The 20,620-nt window shown below is 54.6% G+C and overlaps 2 protein-coding genes across 8 annotated transcripts in view; one reads left to right on the top strand and one right to left on the bottom strand.

The window, feature by feature from the left end:
• Positions 1-12,332, top strand: part of RALGDS (ral guanine nucleotide dissociation stimulator) — a 61,541-nt gene extending 49,209 nt beyond the window's left edge. For 4 of the 6 annotated variants that reach the window (XM_056351715.1, XM_056351712.1, XM_056351709.1 and 1 more), the window contains exons 2-18: positions 3,737-3,847; positions 4,386-4,579; positions 4,976-5,050; positions 5,238-5,431; positions 5,835-5,956; positions 6,107-6,322; positions 6,445-6,548; positions 6,887-6,971; positions 7,647-7,724; positions 7,812-7,898; positions 8,216-8,248; positions 8,490-8,611; positions 8,782-8,877; positions 9,022-9,223; positions 9,437-9,796; positions 9,930-10,044; positions 10,245-12,332. In XM_056351715.1, the coding sequence (XP_056207690.1) occupies positions 3,737-3,847; positions 4,386-4,579; positions 4,976-5,050; positions 5,238-5,431; positions 5,835-5,956; positions 6,107-6,322; positions 6,445-6,548; positions 6,887-6,971; positions 7,647-7,724; positions 7,812-7,898; positions 8,216-8,248; positions 8,490-8,611; positions 8,782-8,877; positions 9,022-9,223; positions 9,437-9,796; positions 9,930-10,044; positions 10,245-10,420 (2,370 nt within the window). In that variant the 3' untranslated portion in view covers positions 10,421-12,332. The remainder of the gene's footprint in view (positions 1-3,736; positions 3,848-4,385; positions 4,580-4,975; positions 5,051-5,237; positions 5,432-5,834; positions 5,957-6,106; positions 6,323-6,444; positions 6,549-6,886; positions 6,972-7,646; positions 7,725-7,811; positions 7,899-8,215; positions 8,249-8,489; positions 8,612-8,781; positions 8,878-9,021; positions 9,224-9,436; positions 9,797-9,929; positions 10,045-10,244) is intronic. The other 2 variants (XM_056351713.1, XM_056351710.1) reach the window with 2 other exon arrangements.
• Positions 12,275-19,712, bottom strand: GTF3C5 (general transcription factor IIIC subunit 5). 2 transcript variants are annotated; one of them, XM_056351717.1, is made up of 11 exons: positions 19,543-19,712; positions 18,989-19,211; positions 18,547-18,745; positions 17,318-17,513; positions 16,849-16,953; positions 16,223-16,337; positions 15,480-15,560; positions 14,836-14,933; positions 14,110-14,192; positions 13,672-13,814; positions 12,275-13,007 (listed from the first exon to the last, which is right to left on the bottom strand). In XM_056351717.1, exons 1-11 carry the CDS (start codon positions 19,690-19,692, stop codon positions 12,850-12,852), a joined length of 1,551 nt encoding a protein of 516 aa, XP_056207692.1. In that variant the 5' UTR covers positions 19,693-19,712; the 3' UTR covers positions 12,275-12,849. The 2 variants fall into 2 exon arrangements, with proteins under 2 accessions (XP_056207692.1, XP_056207691.1); XM_056351716.1 differs by having other exon boundaries at positions 12,275-12,985.
• Positions 19,713-20,620: the final 908 nt, after the last annotated feature.

Raw genomic sequence — 20,620 nt, 5'->3', positions numbered from 1 at the left:
CGGTGCTGGCTGGGGCCAGACTCACGTTCCCTTCTGCTGCGAGGGGCAGAAAACTCCAGCGGAGGTGTAGGGCAGGCAGGGGGGAGCAGTAGCTTTGCAGTAATATTTACCAGCACTTGTCAGAGCTCTTCACAGACCATTTTGAAGATGCTCATCTTTGGTTGATGTGCTGGAAATCCTGGTGTGAGTCCAGGTTTAGGACTGCGGTATTCTTGGTGGCTGGCACACGCACAAGCCACAGGTCAAGGTTTTGTGTCTCCTGACCCTGCTCCCACCCAGTGTCCCCTCATCTGCAAAGGGACAAACGTGCCTTTGGTGCAGGTGTCGGAGTGGGACTTCACTGGCTCCATCCTGCTGCTGCTTTTTGCTTCGTTGGTTTTTAACCAGCATGTGCAGAATGCACAATCAGCATCTTGGAGAAGCAGCCGTAGGAAAGAGGAAGCTCACATAGAATATAAATAGCCAAATTTTAAAATGTACCAGTGTAACAGCTCGCCTGGTTCTTGGCATGAGCCTGGCTGAAGACCGCTGGGAAGCTGCGTATTTTGTGTGTGGTTTGCAAAGGGGGAACTTTGGGGATATCGCACAAGTCAGCAAGACAAAAACTGAATGAATCTGACAGTCTTGAATATGGGAAGGAAATGAAATTTGCTTCTACACACATCAAAATTGGGTGTATCCTCTGCACATGACACGAAATATGGAGTGGAAACCCCTGCACAGTTACGGCAATACTTTCCACTGTAGTTGCACAGCAGCTGCCAATGATTCACAGATTGATCCTGGGACATTTTGTCCTCTTACATGATTTGATTTCTTTATTAATTTAATTGCATCTCAACGAGCATCTGATTTTTTGTTTAGGGTCTACAACTGCCCAGCCAAATCCATTTGCTGAGTGAGGCTGTACAGAGGTCTCCTCCTGTGGGCCAAAGTCAGCGTGACGGGAAGATGGGCAGGGTAGGGCTGGTGGACCGGTTGGGTGGTCAAGACTGGGAGAGAGCCCGGGAGAGCTGATGTATAGCACTGCTGGTGCTGATCCCTGTTCTCCATCACCGCCCCTTCGGCAGTGGGCTTGTGTGCTCGAGAAGCATCTACTGCTGTCGCTTCTGGAGGATGGTGTGTAGCTGTGGGCACCAGAGTCTGATGGTCTCTGTGAACAAACTGGGAAGAGTTTCCATGGCTTTGCTTTCTTTTTGTTGGAAACAGCATGTGTAGGTGGAAGAAAGACAACTTGGCTGAGTTGGGCTCAGGTTAGGTACCATCACTGTAGGTGGCTGATCGGGAGCAAGGCTTCAGCAGTGCTGGCAGCTCCCTCCTGAGGTCATGCTGGTCCCCCCCGATTCCCAGCTCAGGCTAAAGGGGTTGGAGGTGGCTCACCTGGCTGAGGAGCACCTCATTTCTATGAGCTGTTGATGGAGAGAGGGAGAGGTGATGGGGAAGAAGCCCAGCTCTCCCTCAGCTGCCAGTGCCTTTAGCTATGTACCAGGCTCACCTTCCCCTCGCTGACACGTTTAAATGGCTTCGTCTTCTCCGCACCAGGGCCAGCGTCACGGGTGGCTGCTCCCAGCGCAGACGTGACGGGGGGCTGCAGAGGAGCAGGGAGTCGAGGTGGGCTCAGGGGCTGGTTTGTGCCCCTGTCAGCGTTCAGGCTGTGGTGCCAGCTGTCAGGGGTGGGGGGCTGCCTGCCTGGGCCTGGGGCAGCAGAGCAGAGGGAAGCTGGGCTCAGATCTGCGCTGCCCCCAGCAGACAGCATCGCCAGCCCAGGAGATTTATTGAGGCAGGAGGGAGATGCACTGCCATGTCGTGCTGTCTGGGAAGGCACAGGGCACGCTGTGCTGGTGGGTGCCTCTTCTGTTCTTCAAATTCAGACCTGTTTGAACATAAAGTTATGCCGTTATCGCAGAACACAGAACAAGAGAGGGACTGACGCAGGTGTCTGGAAGGATGTCTGGTCTGTTCGCTGCCTCCTGCGGGTGCTGTCAGGGTTGGTCTGGAAGCCGGTGAAACTCGGGAAGGACTTGTGGTGTTCCTAGCAGAGCCGAAGTTGGGAGCCTTACAACCCCTCGAGCTTCAGCAAACCAAACCTCGCCGCAGTCTGGCATGAACTGAGAAGAGCAAGTTCAGCGGAAAGTGAGGAAGAAGTCGAGTAACCCTGCCCAGGGGGATTCTCTGTCCTCATTCATTACAACCATGAATGAGAGGCTTTTTCAAGTTTTCCCCTTACTCTTTGAGCTGGCTGCGGTTCCCTGCCTTGATTCCTTGCTAACAAGCACTTGACTTGAGCAGGGTGAGATAACAGCGCGGTGGCTGCTGCTGTGACGGCAATAGTGAGGGATGGTGGGTTAGAGAGCACGTTAGGTGCACGTTCCACACGTCAGCTCAGCATCGTGTTCGGCACTTTCTGCTTGGTGCCTCTGGATGTGCAGCATCGTCCGAGGCCAGGGCTGTTCCCACGTTCATGGGGAGCGGCTTGGGAAGGGGATTTTTTTGCAGGGAGCAGTGTCACTCCTGGGGCTCCATCCTGGGTTGCCCCATGGCAGCTTGTTCCCTGGCAAGCCCTGTGTTGTCACCATTGCTCAGGGGGTTTGTGCTCCCAGGAGGCAGGCTGCAGGGGAAGCCGTGGGCTGGCTCTGGCCCCTGACTGGCGGCATGATATGCAGTGGGGACTTGTCCCCGAGCCCCTGCACCCCAGCGCGTGGCCAGCTCATTGCGTGGGGGTGTTTTGCCCATCTGCTGAGCAGTGGGATTTGCTCCGTCTTACACCCTGCCCCGCCATTTGGCATGGGGGATGAGGGCGGGGGAGATCCCCGCAGTGTTTAAAAGGATCTGGATAAATCTTCTTAAGAGAGGCACTGACTCAGCAGAGCGTGGTGAGAGAGGAGGAGGAGGGAACCAAATTGTCCTTGTGGGGCTGGGGCCACCGCTGAGCCCCGTGCTGGCATGTGGGGCTGGGGGAGGCGTGTGTCTAGAGATCTGCCCTGAGAGGCATCTCGTCTTTCCTCACCAGGTTTTGGGTGGTCTGCATCCCCCGGAGCAGAACTGTGAGCCGTGTGGCTGGGCTGGGCTGTGGCCTGGAGGTGCCTGGCCCCAGGGGTGCAGGGACCTGTCCCGGCTGTGCCCGAGCCCACTTCGGTGCTGCTCGCTGGGGTTTCCCCTCAGCTTCCAGCTCTCCCCATGGATTCCTGCCTTGCCTGCGTGGCTGGCGCTGCTGAAGCTCGCGGGCGGTTTGGTTTGACAGTTATTATTTATTGCGGAAGGTGCGCCGAGGTGCTGGGGTCCAGCAGGGGCAGATTATGGAGATTACGGTCAGACCAGGCAGCGATGGCACCTTACGGGAAAGGCAAAGGCTCAGGGAGGGGGAAGCAGCCAGGGATGGGTAGGGGGGTGTGCTGCCCCCCGCCCCCCTTGCTGCCCGGTGAGGGGTCCTCCCCAGCACTCAGTGCTGGCACAGCCTGCGTTAGCAGCAGGGCTGAGCCGTGGAGCCAGGGGACGTGCAGCAGACAGAGCGGCATCCTAAAGCCCTGGCTCTGCCAGTGTGCGGGCTCAGGTGGACCCGGAGTTAAGCTGGCCAGGACTGGTGTCGCCTGGTTTCCATTTCTGAGCAGGCGAGGGAGACTCGCTGCCTGCCGGCTGTTGCCTTTGGCTTGCTGGGATGCCTCATATGAGCCCACAAGAGCATCTCTGCCACGCTTCACTCTCCTTATCTCATGGTGTATCTCGTCTTCCCATGCAGAGCTCCACACAGGAGATCGGAGAAGAGCTGGAGGATGGTGTGATCTACAGCATATCGCTCCGGAAAGTGCAGCTCCATCACACGGCCAACAAAGGGCAGCGGTGGCTGGGGGTAAGCTGGGGGCTCTGCCAGCCTCCTGCCAACAGGGTGTGTTCAGATCTTTCCCTGCCGGAGACATGGTGGCTAGATGTCAGGGCTTGGCAGGATCAATACCAGCCCCTGGCTTGCCCTCTTCTTGCTGCCCCATACACTCCTGTCCTGGGAGGTCCTTCCGAGCCTTATCTGGGAATCTTATGTTTTGTTGGGAGCAGGGATGTGGAAGCATCTGCTGGCCTCTGCCCCGTGGGAAGGGACATGGGGGAAACAATCTGAAGCTCCATTTTGCAACTCTGATTTGCACCTAGATTTTGGCAACCTTGAGCCTTTCCTAAGATTTCCCAAATGCTCAAGTCTTCTCAGCTGAGTTGCTGGTATTTGGTGTCCAAGGAGACCCAGCTTCCCTTTCCCCAGGCCCATCACAAGAGCCCCAGGCACTGTAGGGGGTCCCAGCCTAGACCCAAACGGTGGCTTGTGAGGCTGGTTGGACCACATCGCACTTGAACTTGTCTGTCTTCACCCAACCTACTGACTTCTGTTCCTGTCCTGGCAGTTTGAGAATGAGTCGGCTTTAAACCTCTACGAGACATGTAAGGTGCGGACAATAAAAGCTGGGACCTTGGAGAAGCTGGTGGAGTACCTGGTCTCAGCCTTCAAAGGCAATGACTCCACCTATGTCACCATCTTCCTGTGCACTTACCGGGCCTTTGCCACCACCAAGCAAGTGCTGGACCTGCTGCTTAACAGGTGAGGCTGCCCTGAGCCCCAAAACACACCTGGGGGTGACCAGTGCCTGACCCTCCTCAGCCAGGGGTGCCCCAGCATCTTCTGCTGCCATGCTTTGGAGGGCTGATGAGCTTCTCCCAACTCCATCAGTGTAAAAGTTTTGGGCAGGGCAGGGCGGACACAACTTCCCAGAGAGCTGGAGCCCTTCCAGCTGGAACCCTGCCACAAGGTGGCCAGTGCTGGCTGCTTCCCTCTTCCTGTAACACGGGGGCTGTAGCAGAGTCGGGGGAGCAGGACAGTGTGGGAGATTCATTCTGACCCCCTGGCAGACCTGGAGGTGATGTGGAGGGAGAAGAGGCAGTATTGCGAGGCAGCTGAGTCTAGGATGCTCACTGCCTCCTTGCTGTGCCCCACCAGGTATGGCAAACTCCATGTGCAGGCGAATGGGGACCATGCCAGGCATGCTGTGGATGAGAGGATGGAGCTGAAGAAGTAAGTCTGGCTGTGCTGTGCATGAACAAGATGGGTGGCTCTGGTGATAGCTCTTTGTTTCTCCTACAAAGGCATGTGTTGTCCCAGGGGTGCTCCTGGTGCCTGGGGCTCGGCGGGGGTGCACACAGGCTTCTCCTGGCTCCCACTTCTCATGCTGGGCTTGCCTGTGTTTCCCCGCTCCCTGCAGCACCATCTCCTCCATCCTGGGCGCCTGGCTGGACCAGTACTCAGAGGACTTCCGCAAGCCCCCAGACTTTGCCTGCCTCAAGCAGCTCATCTCCTACGTGCGCCACAACATCCCCGGCTCGGACCTGGAGCGCCGAGCCCGCATCCTGCTGGCCCAGTTCCAGCAGCAGGAGCAGAGCGAGTCCGAGGCAGAAGGTGGGGTCCTTTCCCCGCTTGTGGGGGGTTGTTTGGGGCTGCAGGTGAAGGGAATGCTACTGGTTGGCATCGAGGGTCTCCCAAACCTTGGGTCTTGCCACGTGGCTGAGCTACCGTCCACCCTGCCTGCATTTCCATGGAGGTACACTGGGAAGCTAATCTGACTGCACCAGAAGTGGGATTTCTAAGTGGATTGGTTAATCTGCCTTTAATCCTCTGCAGACGCTTGTGTCCAGGTTTAAAATGACTATCCTTTTATCTGAGCCTTGCTTCTCAAGGCGTGAAGCCAGATGGGAATTAAGAGCCCAGGAGGTGGGATGTGGGTGTCTGCAGGGGGCTGGCGTGGGGCGGCGTGGGCCCTGGCTCATGGCAGCGATGCTCAGCTTCGTGCCGTCCCTCACAGCTGTGGACCACGGTGGCTGCACCTTCCAGCTGGTGGAGGAGAATGGCGTTGGGGACGGGAAGCCGGATTTCCTCTCCTTCTCCCCAGAGATGGTGGCAGAACAGTTCACGCTGATGGACGCTGTGAGTATTCGTCTGACAGCTGGGTGGATGGTACTCTGCCTGCCTGCTGCTCTGGGCACAGGCCTGTCTCTTCCCATCTATCGTTTCCTCCTGGCCTGTCCCCTTCTCAGGGAACCCAAGGAGACCCATCTCCATCCCTTTATCTTTCAGGAGCTCTTTAAGAAAGTGGTGCCATACCACTGCCTGGGCTGCATCTGGTCCCAGCGAGACAAGAAGGGTAAAGAGCACCTGGCGCCCACCATCCGCGCCACAGTCTCGCAGTTCAATAGCGTGGCCAACTGTGTCATCGCCACATGTCTCGGGGACCGGTCCCTGAAGCCGCAGCAGAGGGCTAAAGTGGTGGAGCGGTGGATCGAAGTGGCTCGGGTAGGACAGCTCACCATCCTGCTCGCCTCCCTCCTCAGCCCAAGGGCTGAGGTTTTGCGCTGCGTGAATCCCAGCGGATCCCTGAGCTTTCTTTAACGTGTCATCTCCTTGTCTGCCCCCAGGAGTGCCGCATCCTGAAGAACTTCTCCTCCCTCCGAGCCATCCTGTCGGCTCTGCAGTGCAATGCCGTTCACCGTCTGAAGAAGACCTGGGATGAGGTCCTGCGGTAAGCAGCTCCTGCAGCTGCTGGGAGGTTTCAAAGGGGAGGCCATGCTTCGGCTGCTGCGGCCCTTGAGCTTGCAGATGGGGTCATCTCAGCTCCAGCATTGCCTCCTGGAGTGTGCCCAAAACCCAGGGACCAGTGTAAGGTGTCAGGGACCTGAGGAGGGTGAGGAAATAAAAGTATCGTCACCTGCACCTCCCTTCCATGCGGAGCATCCAAACACGAGGCTCTGCTAGAGCTGTGAGTGTAGCTGGGGTCAGCTGCAGGAGCAGAAGAGAGCCCAAGGAGGAGACCACACCGTGGCAGCGGTGCTGACTTTTCTCTTGTTTCCCCCTGAGCAGGGAAAGCTTCCGCACTTTCCACGAGCTCTCAGAGATCTTCTCCGATGAGAATAACCACTCGCTGAGCCGGGAGCTTCTCATTAAGGTATGGGGAAGCGACACCTGCGTTGCCCTGTCTCGGGCAGGGAGCTCAGGCTGATGCCGGCAGAAATTTCCATGGTGTTCCAGCCACCGGGCTAAAGCCTTGGGAGCGCTGCTGTGGTCACAGGCAGGGGTGCAGGGCAGGGTGTGCTGAGTCTGAGGTGCAGGCAGGGGTTTCCAAACGGGCTGGGCATTCTGCTTCCCTGCCCAAAAGTCATCATTGCCTGAAGCTCACAAAGGAATTCAGCAAGAGATAAGCATTGGGATAGGATCCAGTGCACTGGGTGACAGCTTCTCTCCAGAGTCAGCTGCATTTTAACAGCGAGGTGCAAAGTCCTCTTAATTTCAGGTGGGGCTGTAGGGTTTGTGAAAGGCTGCAGCAAAAATGTCCTCCTTCCCCATGGAGCCTCTGCAGTTTGGGGGCAGAGAGGGCACAAAATGCGAAAGGGAACAAAACATCCCATTGAGGAGGAGCTGGAAACAGAGCAGCAGTTGCTATTCACTAACCCTCTCCTCCCTGTGAGCCCTGAAAAAGCTCAGTTTTGATTTCCTCCTCTTCCCCTCGTCCCGCTTTCCCTCTGCAAGGAAAGCTGTACCAATGAAAGCAGGTGTGAATTCTAGTTCACCTATGAGTGCAGTTTCCCACCCATGCTGATCCCTACCTCTTCTCACCATCCAGGAGGGCACATCCAAATTTGCCACCTTGGAGATCAACCCAAAGAGGGCTCAGAAGCGGCAGCAGCAGCAGCGAGAGATGGTGAGTCTGGCACGGCTGCCCCCTGTGCCAGCTGCCCCGGCTGGTCCCAGGTCACTGCTGACCCCGCTGTCCCTTCTGTCCCCATAGGGCGTGATGCAGGGCACCATTCCCTACCTTGGCACCTTCCTCACAGACCTGGTGATGCTTGACACTGCCATGAAGGATTTCCTGGACGTATGTACCTCCATCTCTATCCTCCCCTTGCTCTGCACAGCTGCCCCAGAGCCTGGGCTGATAAAAGGAGGGCTGGTCCCCCGTGTGTCCTGTGTCCGACACTGCACCCTGCACATCTTGTGTCCGACACTGCACCCTGCACATCTTGTGTCCGACACTGCGCATCTTGTGTCCGACACTGCACCCTGCACATCTTGTGTCCGACACTGCGCATCCACCTCTGTTAGCCCATGGAAATGTCCCTCAGCAGGGACATGGGCATGGGAGCAGTATTTTTCTGCCTGCTCCACACTGACATTCGGCTCCTTCTCTTCCAGGGTGGGCTGATCAACTTTGAGAAGAGAAGGAAGGTGAGAGCTTTGCCCTGGCAGCAGTGCAGCGGGGTGGAAGGAGGAGGCTGACTTGGTGCAAGCCCAGGCTGTGCCGGTCCCTTTGGGGTTGTTCCCTCTCCTGTTTTGCCGTCATGTTCTTCATTGTTGGGAAGGGGGATTCTGGTCCTTTCTATCTGCCTCTGTGCATGGGGCTGGGCTGTTTGTGGAGGAGGCTGGGGCTGGCAAACACATCTGATCTTATGGCCTCCATTTGCTGCAGGAGTTCGAAGTCATCGCCCAGATCAAGCTGCTTCAGTCGGCCTGCAACAACTACAGCTTCACGCAGGAGGACCAGTTCGTGGACTGGTTCCACAGCCTGGAGCGGCTCAGCGAGGCCGAGAGGTGAGCAGGGGCCGGGGCCGTGCTGCCACCGGCGTGTTGGGAGGTCCCACCGCCCATCTCCTCCAGCTGCTGAGCCACAGCTGCCCAGCGCTGCTCCCCGCTCCACATCCCTTGGCTTGCTGCAGCCGGGGCAGCACACAGAGCTCCAACCCTCACCTCTCCCCTCCCAGCTACGGGCTGTCGTGCGAGATCGAGCCGCTGTCGGAGTCAGCCAGCAACACGTTGAAGGCGAAGAAAAACACGGGGATCATCAAGCGATGGAGCGAGTGAGTCTGCTCGTCCCCGGTGGGATGCAGGGGTATCTCTGGCTGAGCATTGCAGGGGACCAGGCTGGGGTGGCCACTGTCCTGCCCAGCCAAATGCACCTTCGCTCTGCTCCCTTCTCACCTGCCCCACGTCTCTCCTGGCAGCCGGCAGCCGCCAAGCACCGAGCCCTGTGCCAGTGGCAGCTCCCACTCAAAATCCTTCGACCAGCTCAAGTGCGGGCAGTACCTGTGCAGCGGGGATGCCACCGACTCGGTAAGCGTCACCTCTGCCGGCTCCAGCAGCTCTGACGTGGAGGAGATCAACATCAGCTTCATCCCTGAGTCCCCCGACTGCCAGGAGAAGAAGGTATGGGGCAGCTCGCGGGGTCCGGGCCACCAGAGGCAGGTGCAGCCATTGCCCGGGGACTGCCCTGGCACTGGGGGGAGCGTGGGGGGAGTCCCAGGGGCTGTTTCTGACCTGCTGGGGCTAGGGAGGCCCCTGCCCTGCGATGCTCTGGCAGCATGGCAAGGCTCTCGTGCCTCCAGTGGCTGTAGTCGTGTCGGTCCCCCGTTGTCACAGGTCAGTGAGATCCCTCTGGCCTCCCTCCCCCAGCGCTGGTACGCCCCGTCTGTGGCCGATGGAGAAGTTAAACCCACTGTGTCCTCCGCATCCCCTCTCCTTCCTGCCCTCCAGTTCTGGGAATCCACCTCCCTCTCATCCCTGGACACATCGGGCATTGGCTCAGGCTCCAGCAGTGCCTCGTCCTCTTCCGTCTCCTCCACGCCGGTGACGGCCTCCCGCACCCACAAGCGCTCAGTCTCTGGCATCTCCAGCTACTCCTCCCTCTCGCTGCCCCTCTACAACCAGCAGGTCGATGACTGTTGCATCATCCGCGTCAGCCTGGCCGTGGACAACGGCAACATGTACAAGAGCATCCTGGTGAGCGCAGGCACCCGCGGTGACGCCAGGGAGGAGCGGCTCGCCCCATTTGGGTGTGGGCGTGGGAGGTGACAGTACTGGGAGCTTTGCAGTGTTCTGCACCCCCCGGGTTAATAACACTCTGTGCTCACAGGTGACAAGTCAGGATAAGACCCCCGTCGTTATTCGCAAGGCCATGGCCAAGCACAACTTGGACGGGGACCGGCCTGAAGACTATGAGCTTGTTCAGATCATCTCGGAGGAAAGAGGTGTGTGCTGGGGGGGCTTTCCTGGGGGCTGCGTCCCCAGCTGGCCATGCAGCCCTGCAGCCTGGGCAGCACTGGGTTGGAGCTGGGCTGGGAGGTGACAGCACAACGGGTCCCAGCACCCGGGGACAACCCTCAGCTCTACTCTGGGCCCCTTTCAGGGAAAGGGTGCCCAACTGACCTCCATCCTCGGTCATTTCCAGAGCTGAAGATCCCCGACAATGCCAATGTCTTCTACGCCATGAACTCTGCCGCCAACTACGACTTCGTGCTCAAGAAGCGGGGCTTCTCCAAGGGGGTGAAGATCAAGCACGGCTCCAGCTCCACCCTGCCCAGGATGAAGCAGAAAGGCCTGAAGATCGCCAAAGGCATCTTCTAGCCTCAGCCCCACTGCCACCATCACCATCGGGGCCTTGGGGGCAGGCTGCTCTGGGCTGGGCTGCGGCCGGTGCTCCTGCTGCCCAGCACAGCGAGGAGTGACCCTCCCGGGGGGACAGCCGTGCATCTCCCTCCCACGCTGAGAGCCAGGGTGCTTTGGCAGCCGCTGTCAGCCTCCGCCACTCCTTGCACAAGCCCCCGTTTCAATCAGGTCTTTTTTCTACACAGGAAGGCAGTGGGGGGGAGGGGGAGGGAATAGCTCTCTCTCTTTTTTTTTTTTCTCCTTTTTTTTTTTTTTTTCTTTTTTAAAACCTTCCACGGTGTGACACTAGTCCAGCCGTCGGCCAGCCCAGAGCTGGAGCCCGCCTCTGCCGTAGGTGCCTTGTGTCCAAGCAAGCCGGGGAGCGGTGACTCGCAGAGGGGCCATTTGCAAGGAGCAGAACACGAGCCGTTACCCTCCCACAGGGTGGGGTGCTCTCCTTCCTGGCTTCCCTGGCGTTTTTACCTCCACATCCTTCCTCCCTGGGATAACTGGCATCACCACACATCTCTGCCTGTCCTTCTCGTGGGAGAAGCCATGGATGCCCCAGGCTGGGAAGCAAGCTGGAAGGGATGGAGCCTCGCACCGATGCTCGGAGCCCTGTGGAGGAGGGCTGTGCCCCTGCCATGGTGGAGTAGGCGCTGTGTGCTCTTAACTGGAAGCCCGCATGGTCTCACTCCTCTCCCCGATCCACCGCATCCTCCAGCTGGACTTCGACGGCCCACGTTCAAACTTGCACCAAAGATCAAACGCCAGTGTCTCCTCTACCGTCGGGGGAAGCTTTGGGCCGTGCCCCCAGCGCTGCCAGCCGAATGAGGAGGAGAGCAAATTTCTGTCTGAACTTGTGTAAATAGAGACCTTGGGTCTGCGCAGGCAGGCGAGGAGCCGGAGAGCTCAGGGTGCCCCAGCTGCCCCAGCTGCCACTGCCTGACCCACAGAAAGTGCCACTCACCTCGGGCTTTAACCAGACTTTTTCAAACAGTGACCCTGGGAGAAGCAGCAATGAGACTTTTTTTGTATAAAACAAAAGTTTACTGATTTTTCTTTTCAATATTTATTGGTTGTAAATAGAAGAGATGAACTTGTACATTTTACTAATCCACCCTCCCCTCGCCCTGCAGCCCAGTCCCTCTCCTCTCCCCACCCTGGTATTTAAGGCTGCTGGGAGGAATGGTGGCAGAAGCAGCGTCGCTCAGCCATGCTCATGAGGTGCAGACCCCATCAGCCACCCCCTCTTGTTTCTTTACCACTAGTCGCTCAAGCAGGGGCCAGACACTTGTTTTAATCATTGCAGGAAACACTAACTGAAGGGGGACCTTTTCTGGCTCCTGGCTCCATCTCTTTTTGTTTTTTTTTTAAGTGCTTCCTTCCAGCACATGTTTGTTTCCCGTCTGTCCGTGCTGCTGGATGGGTACAACACCTTCCCCAGCTCCAGGAGAGGGGCCTGGGCTTCTGGCAGGAGCTGGGCTGCAGGCCCCTGGCACCAGGTAGGGAAGAGGCTGCTTAGGTGTGAGCGTGGCTGGCACTGAGCTCTCCCAGCCCCGTGTCCCCTCAGGTGGCATCGCCCATCGCTGCACATGATGGGAGCCCCTGGCTCTCTGACGCAGGGGCAGCCTCCTGCCTCCCCCCCTGCCCGCCCTTGGGCACTGGCACCCCAGGGTCTTCCCTCTGCTCTGTGCCTGCCAGCTCCTGCCCACCCTGAGGCCAGGCTGGTCCCCTCCTGCCCATGTACCCCAGCAGCCCAGCATCACTGGAGGGACTGGCTGTACCATATGTATTTTGTACCACTTCAATGAAGGAGCACACTGCCTGGTGTGACTTGTACACAGCAATGTAATTAGTCTTTGCAATAAAATACTGATGCTCAAACGTCTCTGTCCCAAGGCAGGGATTGTCCTGTTCTCCTTCCCCCAAATGCCAGCATGTTCCTGGAGAAAGAGGAGTGGACCTGACTGCAGGGGAGGCAGCGCTTGCGCCTTACCTTAACTCTGCTGGGTTGAGCTTCGGTTTGTGTTTGAGGGACTGGTGCCCCATTTTCAAATGAACCCTACTCATTTGAACCTGCAAGTGCACTTCTCACCCATGGAGAGATCTGGGAATGCAGCTCCTCCTCCATTCCGGCGTGCTGCCTGCTGGTCTGGATTCTGGGCTCGCTCTTGCGAGTTTGCTGCAGGGCTTGTTGGCCAGCAAGTGTGAAAATGTGGGCAATGCCTCGCAAACACCCACAGTGACGGCCATCAGTAGGCACTGCCGTCAGTGTAGAGAGACCGTGGTCGTCTTAGTACAAGTTCTGCTTTCCCACATCCTGGGCATGGTCGCTGAACCCGCAGCTGTCATGGAACGAGAGCAGAGACGATTCTGCCCAACAGCAGCCAGACGGCTCACGGAGTTCACACATAGTCCAGAATCTCTGTCTCCATTTCATTTTCACTCCCATCAGAAGGCTTGAAGTCCTCTTCCTCCTCCTCTTCATCATCCTCATCCTCTGCAGATTCATATGCCAGCTGCTCTTTGCCGTCTTCACTGCTGCTTGTATTTGAGAAAAGAGCTTAATTGGGAAGGAAGGAAGAAAGACACTGTGATGCCTTGCTCAGTGAAACCTAGGGGCATTTACAGTAGAGTTCATAAAACATGCGAGAGGAAGGCAGAAGCTGGAGGGGCACAGCTAATGTTGCGTATCTTAATAGAATTTGATCAAGCCCAAAGCAATCTGTTTTCATACTCTGGGAACTCCAGCAGAACAGCAGCAGATCTGCAGTACTATGCCTTCTCTCCTGGCTGATTCTGACCTAACTCACTGGGATACTGCTTTGGCCCAGCATCATGCAAAAATAACTTTCTCACTTCTTGTTCAATTAATAACATTAATCAAGTAAAATGCCACCAACAGATACATCAGTAAGAATAAGAACCTGATTACCGCTGTGCAAAGGTATTTAAAACCTGAAGGCCGTGGCAGTGGGAAGATGAACCGGAAAACTTTAGTCCCAGCCACTCCTAATTCCAACCCATGTTCACACTGCAGAACAGCTTCAGCTCACACTGTTATGAGCGAGAACACAAAGAACACCAGAACACCAGGTGTAGCACAAAGGAGGCGGCAAATACAGGAACACTGCTGCCCAGTGCTGACCACAACATCCTTATTCAGCCCACATCTCAACACCATCTGCAAGGCAGTAACACATTGTGACGTTCAGAAGCGTCCTTACCAGGTCTTGTGGATCTGATTATCTGCTTTATCATCAGAGACATGGTATCTCGCAGATCATCACTAGTCTTTGGAAGGCACCACCCGTCCCGCTCTGTGCATTCTGACTCTGTGCCATCATTCCGATGGATGATTTTCTGTAGGCTAAAAAGCAGCAAAAGGGAAGGAAACGTTAGCCTTCTACATTCAGATGTAGGCTTCAAAGGAGACAGGCTATGGCTTACTTCTCTTTTACTTCATTGAGTTGGAATAGCATACTTGGTTATTCAGGTAACTGTCATATGGGAAAGGAAATTCACATGTGAAGCCTGTTCCATTTTTATCCAGAAGCTAAACGCTTCCTAAGTTTCTGGTCAATGAGAGAGGGGAATGGACTGGATATAACAACAGGCTTTGAAATCTAGCTCTAACAGAAGACTCAGCTGCCAGTGTGCAATACCTTTCCACATTCAAGTCACAGAGCTGGTAGAACATCTGCCGATAAGGCGGTAAGGCTCCTTCTCGGAAAATGTAGATGGATTCCTAAGAGGAAGAAAGAAGGAAAACATTAATGTGCATTTTACAGTGAAACAGGACAACTCTGGCATAACTGCGAAGTACTTCTGATGAGCTGATTCAAAAACCAGGCACTTCCAACACAAACCAGTTCCAAGACATAGGTCTGCATATGGCAAAAGATAAAGCTGACGGAAGGAATGCACCTAAATTTCACTGCACTTATAGTCACAACAGCACAGCTGGGCAGAGAACACACCTCATCTCTTCAAACTGCAGCTCTCTCTGCAGCCCGCTACTGCACAACAGTGGATCATATGTTTCATCCTAGCAAAATATTTATTTTGCCCTGCTGGATTTTGCAGGATGAGCTGGATTTTGCAGGATGGTCATTTATTGCACTTCACTGCCCATGAAGTTGCAATTTTATCAATTGAAACAAAATGCTCATCACATCTAAGACTAGGGCTGAGTACCAATCCCATCTTGCAGCATGTAAGAAACATGCACACAGCAGGTGAAGTTCTGTAGTGACGTGTACAACTAGCAGCTTCTCGGGTAAACCCAAGGACATCAACTCACTCACAGCTGTCTCCTTAATGACTGACAAAGCAGGAAACACCCCTTTTTCACTAAGCTATTCTAAGCTTCTGATAAGAGTAATGCTTACCTTTAGTTTATACCTGCTGGATGCAGGTTTTTTTGTACTGGATGCACCGGAGGTACCAAGCCCCTGTTTCAGATCATGTACACTGACTGTATGACTCACTGAAAGACAAAAAAAAAAAGTCCTAATCAGAGACATCTTTCACTCTGTGGCATTGTACTGTCACTTCTCTACATTGATTCAACTTTGCTAGTCAGCAGAAACCAGACCAACCCAACAAATGAGCATGTGTTGCTTATTCTTCAATTGTGCGAAAGGTGGTGAGTTTGGTGGCTTTTTCCACACATTTGTTCATAATTTTAACCTTTTCTACTCCTCCTTGACAAAGAAAAGAGAATGACTCTCCCCTTGCTCTGCACCATCACTGAACAGAAGTGCATGCTGAATTCCTGCAGCATTGCTTGCACAACTCCCTTCTGTCTGCTAACAGATACTGTAGCTCAGCCAGGTGTGCACCCCAGACCCTCGCAACACTTCTCACCAGGAGACACTTCTACTGGCTTAACAACAGCACCGTATTATACCCAGAAATAAAGCTGCAGTTTTGGCTCAGCTAGAACACAGGAAGACCCTTCACCACCTGTAACTAGGATGGGGTAAACTGAGAAACAGAAGAGCCAGATAACCCTTCTACTGGCACAGCATACCTTGCTTCTTGACAGTGATGGGCAGACTGTAGTTATACGTGCTGCGCTTTGCTTTCACGGGCATGTCATTAGGGGCATAACCTAGACGTGAAAAAAAAAACCCAATAATGAGCTGAAGATGAGCAGAATATCCCTTGTTCTGTAACAGAAGTGCCGGGCTGGTGTGTGTAAGGCAGGCTGATCCTTGGGGTATGGTGACTTTAGCTAAGTGGGGAGAGGAGAAAATCAACAAAATCCTTTAACTTGGAAAGAGGGAGACGCAACCTGATGTTAACAACTGGATGCCGGCTCTGTCATGGACAGATGACCTCAGAAGGTCCTTTCCCCCCACTTTCCCTCTGCAAAAATCACAGCAGGGGAACCCAATGTCCCAAGGTCTGAGACCTACTGTCCTGCACAAGATGTTGAGGTCCATGAGGAAAAGCTACTAGGTAAGCCACATAATCTACTGCTCAGTGCCTACCCTGAACAAGGGGGAAGATGATCTGCTACATCCACTTGGGCTTTGAACAAATGGAGGAGGAAAGTCAGCCAGCTGTCCATTGAGTTTGGAATATGCCAAATGAGGGAAGACATACTGCATACTATGAAATAAAGTATTAAACAGAAGAACTACAGTAAGCAGTGAGCTCAAAAGGTGTCACCTTCATCAGAGCAGAAACAGTTTGAAAAGTAAAAAGAAAAGTACTACCAGGATTAACCAGAAAGCAGAGAGAGCATCTCTGTGGCTTGGGCCCTTTTACCATATTTCATTCCACAGCGAATTCGGAAGTCCAGTACTTGATAAATCTTTGCTTCAGGGTGTTTTCTGGGGTCATACCCAAACCTAACCCATAAGCTTCTCCAAGGACCTGTTAACTGTATAAACACATATGGGGAGACAGTTACAAATACACTGTACAGTGCTGCAGAGGTTCTTAGAGAATTCTAGTATTTCCCCTCGTTGCCCTAAGATTATTTCTTTTACCACCACTTTCCTCACTTGCTGCGTCAGTATTTATATACTGTAACTTGGGCAATCAGTGCACTGAAGCACAAATATTTGTGTGCTTTTACAAATTAACTTGCAAGGACACAATAAAATGTTCGGAAAACCTCTGCCACCGTTGCCAGATGGAGAGTCAATTCGCACATCTAACTGAACTGCAAAGGTGATTAGAACCAGCGGAGAAAACAGTTACTGAATCCTCCGTGGCTTTAACTTCTGTTCAGAAGCAAGGCTTTCCTTCCCTCTTTTTCTTTACGTAACATTAAGCTCAGGTACTTAGGACCTCAGAAACTGTAAGGGACCAGGAACACCCAGCTGATGCACCCTTGCTCTGCCTCTCAGCAGCCTCAGACAGGCACAAGGGCAGATGTACAGACTTACCATGTAATAGGCCAAATACGGCAACAGAAGTTTCAGCTTGTCCGGGTGGACACTGATATTGGCTTTTACTGCATTCCGAGACCAGACGGGACGGACTTCAAAGAGCTGAAATAATACAGAAACAACCATGAAAGAGTGGGAAGTGGGTTACCAATGACAGTTCAGCTTTCCAAATGGACATTCTTCTGTACTGGGGCCTTTGGCTCTTAGTATGAGCTATGAGAACACTAATGTAAGAACTAGCGGCACCAAAAGGTACTTAATGTGAGTTGCCTGCAAAAAGAGACTCAAATTTTCACTTGCATAACGGAACTGAACACAACAGGGTCAGGGGTGTCTACTGACAGTTGCTGTATCATTCAGCTACAATCACCAAAAATTTTTGGGCAAGTCAGATAAAATGGCTGCATGCAGTTTTTTCCTGCGCAGCATGCTGCAATAATGCTCAGGACAGGAATAAGGCACGTACCTTTCTCAGTTCTTCCTCCACCTTTCTATCCACAGGATTGGTACACATTTTCTTCCAGGTCTGTACAGCAGCATCCAGTGGTTTAGTTGGGATTTCTTCATCATCAAAGTTCACAAAGATTGCGTTGTGCGGGCGACGGGCCCTGCTGAGGCCAATCAGGTTCTCACCAGACACCTGGGGGTTGTTGTAGCCCTCCCTAAGAAACAGGGAAAGGATCGGGTTTGCTTTCTGCCCCCAGCACACACAGACTTGGGGCCTTCACGGGAACATGCAAAAACAAAGTTTGTGCTCCAGGTTTTGGAAGAGAAGGGACTCAGCTGGGTGAGTTTAACTTTGGGCCCACCTCCCTATCACATAGTGGTGGTACCAGGAAAGAATCTCATGACACCAGTGAAGAAAGAAAATTGAAATTTAACCCCCCCCTGCAAAGCTACATCCATCTGCACAATGACAGAGGTCCCCTGCACTCTGGCAGGAAACCCTCAGGCAGTTGACTCTTAACCCCTATGAAATGCCTCTGCATTTGCTCCACTGTCATTACTGCCGCTCAGTAGGGTATGTGGGCAAGGCAAGATGGAAATGCAGTTAAGATAATTTTTTTTTTTAAGTGCCGATGAAGGACTACAGTGAGAAAATGAAAGATGTTTCTTGTGGGAGATTTCACAGACTGTTCTCCTGGCAAAACCAACCAGGGGCCAAAAGGGAACAGGTCCAGTGAGCGCGATCACAGGAACATTTGGCATTGACTCTGCACACTCTCCCCTCGGCTCCATCCCACTGGAAGCAGGCAAAAAGCCGGGCTCACTGCATCCCATGCCGCCTGTAGCGTGCTGGGGGAGGCAGGCATCTTCATCAGATCACCAGGTCCCCTCACTTGGCAGGTCCTGAGGTGGACTTTTGCTAAAGCTTCTGCTGTCCAGGCAGTTTCTCAAGTGTGCCTGCCTCCATTGTATCAAATCAAGAGGGATAAAACAGAATAAGGCAGCAGCTTAAACAGGTGAAACACATGAATGATGTATTTAGTGCTGCTCTGATGCTTCAAGAGCAGAGATCCTGTAATAATTCTGAAGCCAGAATGGACTGGAGGCACCTTCGAGTGATGAAAAAAGAAATCTTAACTTGAAGACTTGTCTGTTAGAGGTACATATCAAACCAACACAATGTTTCACTACCTGTCCATTATAGAACCAAACACAGCTATTTACCACATTAATAGAAAAGGCACTAACCGGTGTTGTATATCTGGCCGATAAAAATAGTCAACAGGAGTGTCCAGACGTGAGAAAATTGGTGGCGGGATGTAGAGAGGTAATTCTCTATTGAAAAATTCTTCCTTCTCTGGTTTGAGCATTAGGACTTTGTCATACATGGAGGTTGGTTTGCCGTCAGGAGCAGAGTGCATCGCCAGGTACTGGAAATCAGACATTCCTGCGAGAAACAAAAGTTAAAATGTTATGAAATTCATTGTGAATGTAACGGCATTTCTCACAACAGTCAGCTTTCAGGAGCAAAAGCCTGCTAATTTTATGCCAAGGTTTATACAGCAAGGAGGCTGTAACAACGGGACATTTGGTTTTTCGTTCCAGTCCTGAGAGGTTTAAAGGGAGACACTTCCCCTTCCCATCAGACACACTTATCTTTAAGCCACGTGGGCACAAACTCCAGTATTACCTTGAAATTTGTAAACGGTGGTGACAATCCCAAGAATTTCCATTTCAAACTGGACTTCTGGCTGGATTTGTTCTTCGGCCTCCGACTGCTTCTTCTTCTTGGTCCTCCTCTTCACCTTGAGCAGCATGGTGGAGGTGGGGAAGCGATTGGCGCAGACTGGATGGCAGTAAGGGTCCCTGGGGCGGAAATAGAGCTCCAGCCTTTTGGCAGGGTCGGCGTAGATCTGTCAGCAGGGGCAGGCCAGGTCTCCCTTAGCGGGCACGGCGCAGCCCCCCTGCCCCGGGCCCGGAGGGGGGGCCTCCCTCCCCCTCAGCCGCGGCCCAGCCCCCCGCGGGACGCGAACCCCCGCACCCTCAGGGGGACACTCCCGCCTCGTCTCACACCTCATCCCTCCGCCTCAAGCCTCCCCCCCGCCTCACGTCTCCCCTCTCCCCTTTCCTCTCCCGTGGGCAGCAGCCTCACGCGCGGGGACACGCTGGGCCTGCACGGCCCGGCCAGGGGGGTCCTGGCCCCGGCTACCCACCCCGCGCCACAGCCACTGGGGCCCTCCTCACCCGCGACACCCCCTGCTCTCCTCCCAGTGTCCGCAGCATGGCCCCGACGTCCCGCACCAGCCCTGGGTACTCCACGCAAACCAATCGCGGCGTGCGGGGCAGCTCCAGCACGGCCGAGCCCCGCTCCCCCCACGGCCTGGCCGCCGCCATGGCTCCCCTGCCCAGCTCCCGCCCCGCCGCCACCCCCCCCCCCGCGGCCGCGGTACAAAGGTTCCGCCGCACGATGGTTCCTACCACGGAGCTGCGGCAGTGGAGGCGGCCTATGCCAGCGCAGAGCAGCCGTCCCCCTTGGGGTTACTCAGCCCTCAGTGCGTTTCTGAGGTGATTTCTGTGCACATATGGCGACAGCTCACAGTTGGTTTGCGTTCCTTGTTACAGCTGTAATTATCTAAAAGCTGGTACTTAACAGCGGGGGTGTGGAGGGCCTGCCCTGCCAGGGCTCCCACAGGCAGCAAGGCAGAGCAGGCCCAGCCGCAGCCAGGCCACCAGCACCTTTGCCGGGACCTGCTGAAAACTGGTGGCCAAAATGGTGTGGTCAGCGGGAGCAGGGTAGCAGTGGTCCCCGTGCCCAGCACCGGTGAGGCCACACCGTGAATCCCGCGCTCGGCTTTGGGCCCCCGGCCTCAGGAGGGACGCTGAGGGGCTGGAGGTGACCAGAGAGGGGTGGCGGGGCTGGGGCACAAGGTGATGGGGGACGGTGGGGAGTTCAACCTGGCGAGGAGGGGGCTGAGGGGGGCCCTGGTTGCTCTCTACAGCCACCTGACAGGAGGCCATGGGCAGGGGAGGTCGGTCTCTTCCCCTAGGTAACAAGCAACAGGACAAGAGGAAATGGCCTCCAGTTGCCCCAGGGGAGGTTTAGATGAGATATTAGGAAAAAATTCTTCACCGAAAGGGTGGTCAGGCATTGGAACGGGTTGCCCAGGGCGGTGGTGGAATCCCCATCCCTGGAGGTGTTTAAAAAACACTTAGGTGTGGTGCTGAGGGATGTGGTTTAGTGGTGGGCTGGGCAGTGCTGGGTTAATGGCTGGACTTGACGATCTCAAAGTCTTTTCCAACCTAAATGATTCTATGACAGTGC

This window comes from Falco biarmicus, chromosome 9 (assembly GCF_023638135.1).
Source record: "Falco biarmicus isolate bFalBia1 chromosome 9, bFalBia1.pri, whole genome shotgun sequence".
Classification (NCBI taxonomy): domain Eukaryota; kingdom Metazoa; phylum Chordata; class Aves; order Falconiformes; family Falconidae; genus Falco; species Falco biarmicus.
This window is presented reverse-complemented; position numbering and strand designations above follow the sequence as displayed.